Source organism: Nematolebias whitei, chromosome 2 (assembly GCF_014905685.2).
Source record: "Nematolebias whitei isolate Nwh7 chromosome 2, NemWhi1, whole genome shotgun sequence".
NCBI classification, from domain to species: Eukaryota; Metazoa; Chordata; class Actinopteri; order Cyprinodontiformes; family Rivulidae; genus Nematolebias; species Nematolebias whitei.
Window position 1 is genome coordinate 16,978,158 of NC_056499.1, and position 674 is coordinate 16,978,831.

At 49.7% G+C, this 674-nt stretch overlaps 1 protein-coding gene across 3 annotated transcripts in view; it reads left to right on the forward strand.

The window, feature by feature from the left end:
• Nucleotides 1-510: 510 nt before the first annotated feature.
• Nucleotides 511-674, forward strand: part of pax6b (paired box 6b) — a 14,782-nt gene continuing 14,618 nt past the window's right edge. For all 3 annotated transcript variants that reach the window (XM_037690576.1, XM_037690562.1, XM_037690570.1), the window contains exon 1: nt 511-581. In XM_037690576.1, coding sequence (XP_037546504.1) covers nt 569-581 — 13 coding nt within the window. In that variant the 5' untranslated portion in view covers nt 511-568. The remainder of the gene's footprint in view (nt 582-674) is intronic.

The window sequence follows — 674 nt, forward strand, 5'->3', positions numbered from 1 at the left end:
GGGGAGTGGATGATGACAGAGGTCGGGTCGCGCTAATGGGCCAGTGAAGAGCTGCGGAGGGAGACGAGGGAGAGGCGCGCACATCCATCGGACCAGGAGCAGCGCATGCATTAATACACTTGTCCCATCACCAATCAGCAGCATAGGTGCGCTCGTTCTCTTCACCCCCACCTCCTCCCTCCCTCACCCCCTCCCTCGCTCTCTTCCCCACTCTCCCCACATCCCGACTCTCTCTCTCTCTCATTCTCTCCCTCACACGCCAGCGCACATCCTCGGCCAAACTCCGCGCGTCCTGACATCTGAGTTCACTGTCAATCTCTGTCTCCTTCGCAGGGAGATCCCCTCCGTCTCCGCCGAGCGCCGCCGCAGCCTGGAAACTATTTTTTTTTTTTTCCCCCTTCTTCGAAACTTCCCGAGAGAGACTGGTCCTGGTCGGCTTTTTTTTCCCCCTTCCTCCTCCTCCTTTTCTTTCTTTTCTTTTTATTTATTTATTTATTTATTTATTTTTTGGGAGTGAAGAACGAGGCTCTAGCCTGTGGTTTGGCAAGGACGTTGGCAGCGACGCAGGATGCCCCAAAAAGGTGAGATCCTCATTAAAAGTTTGCCTGCACATGCAATTCATCATTATTATTATTATTATTATTATTATTATTATTATTATTATTATTATTATT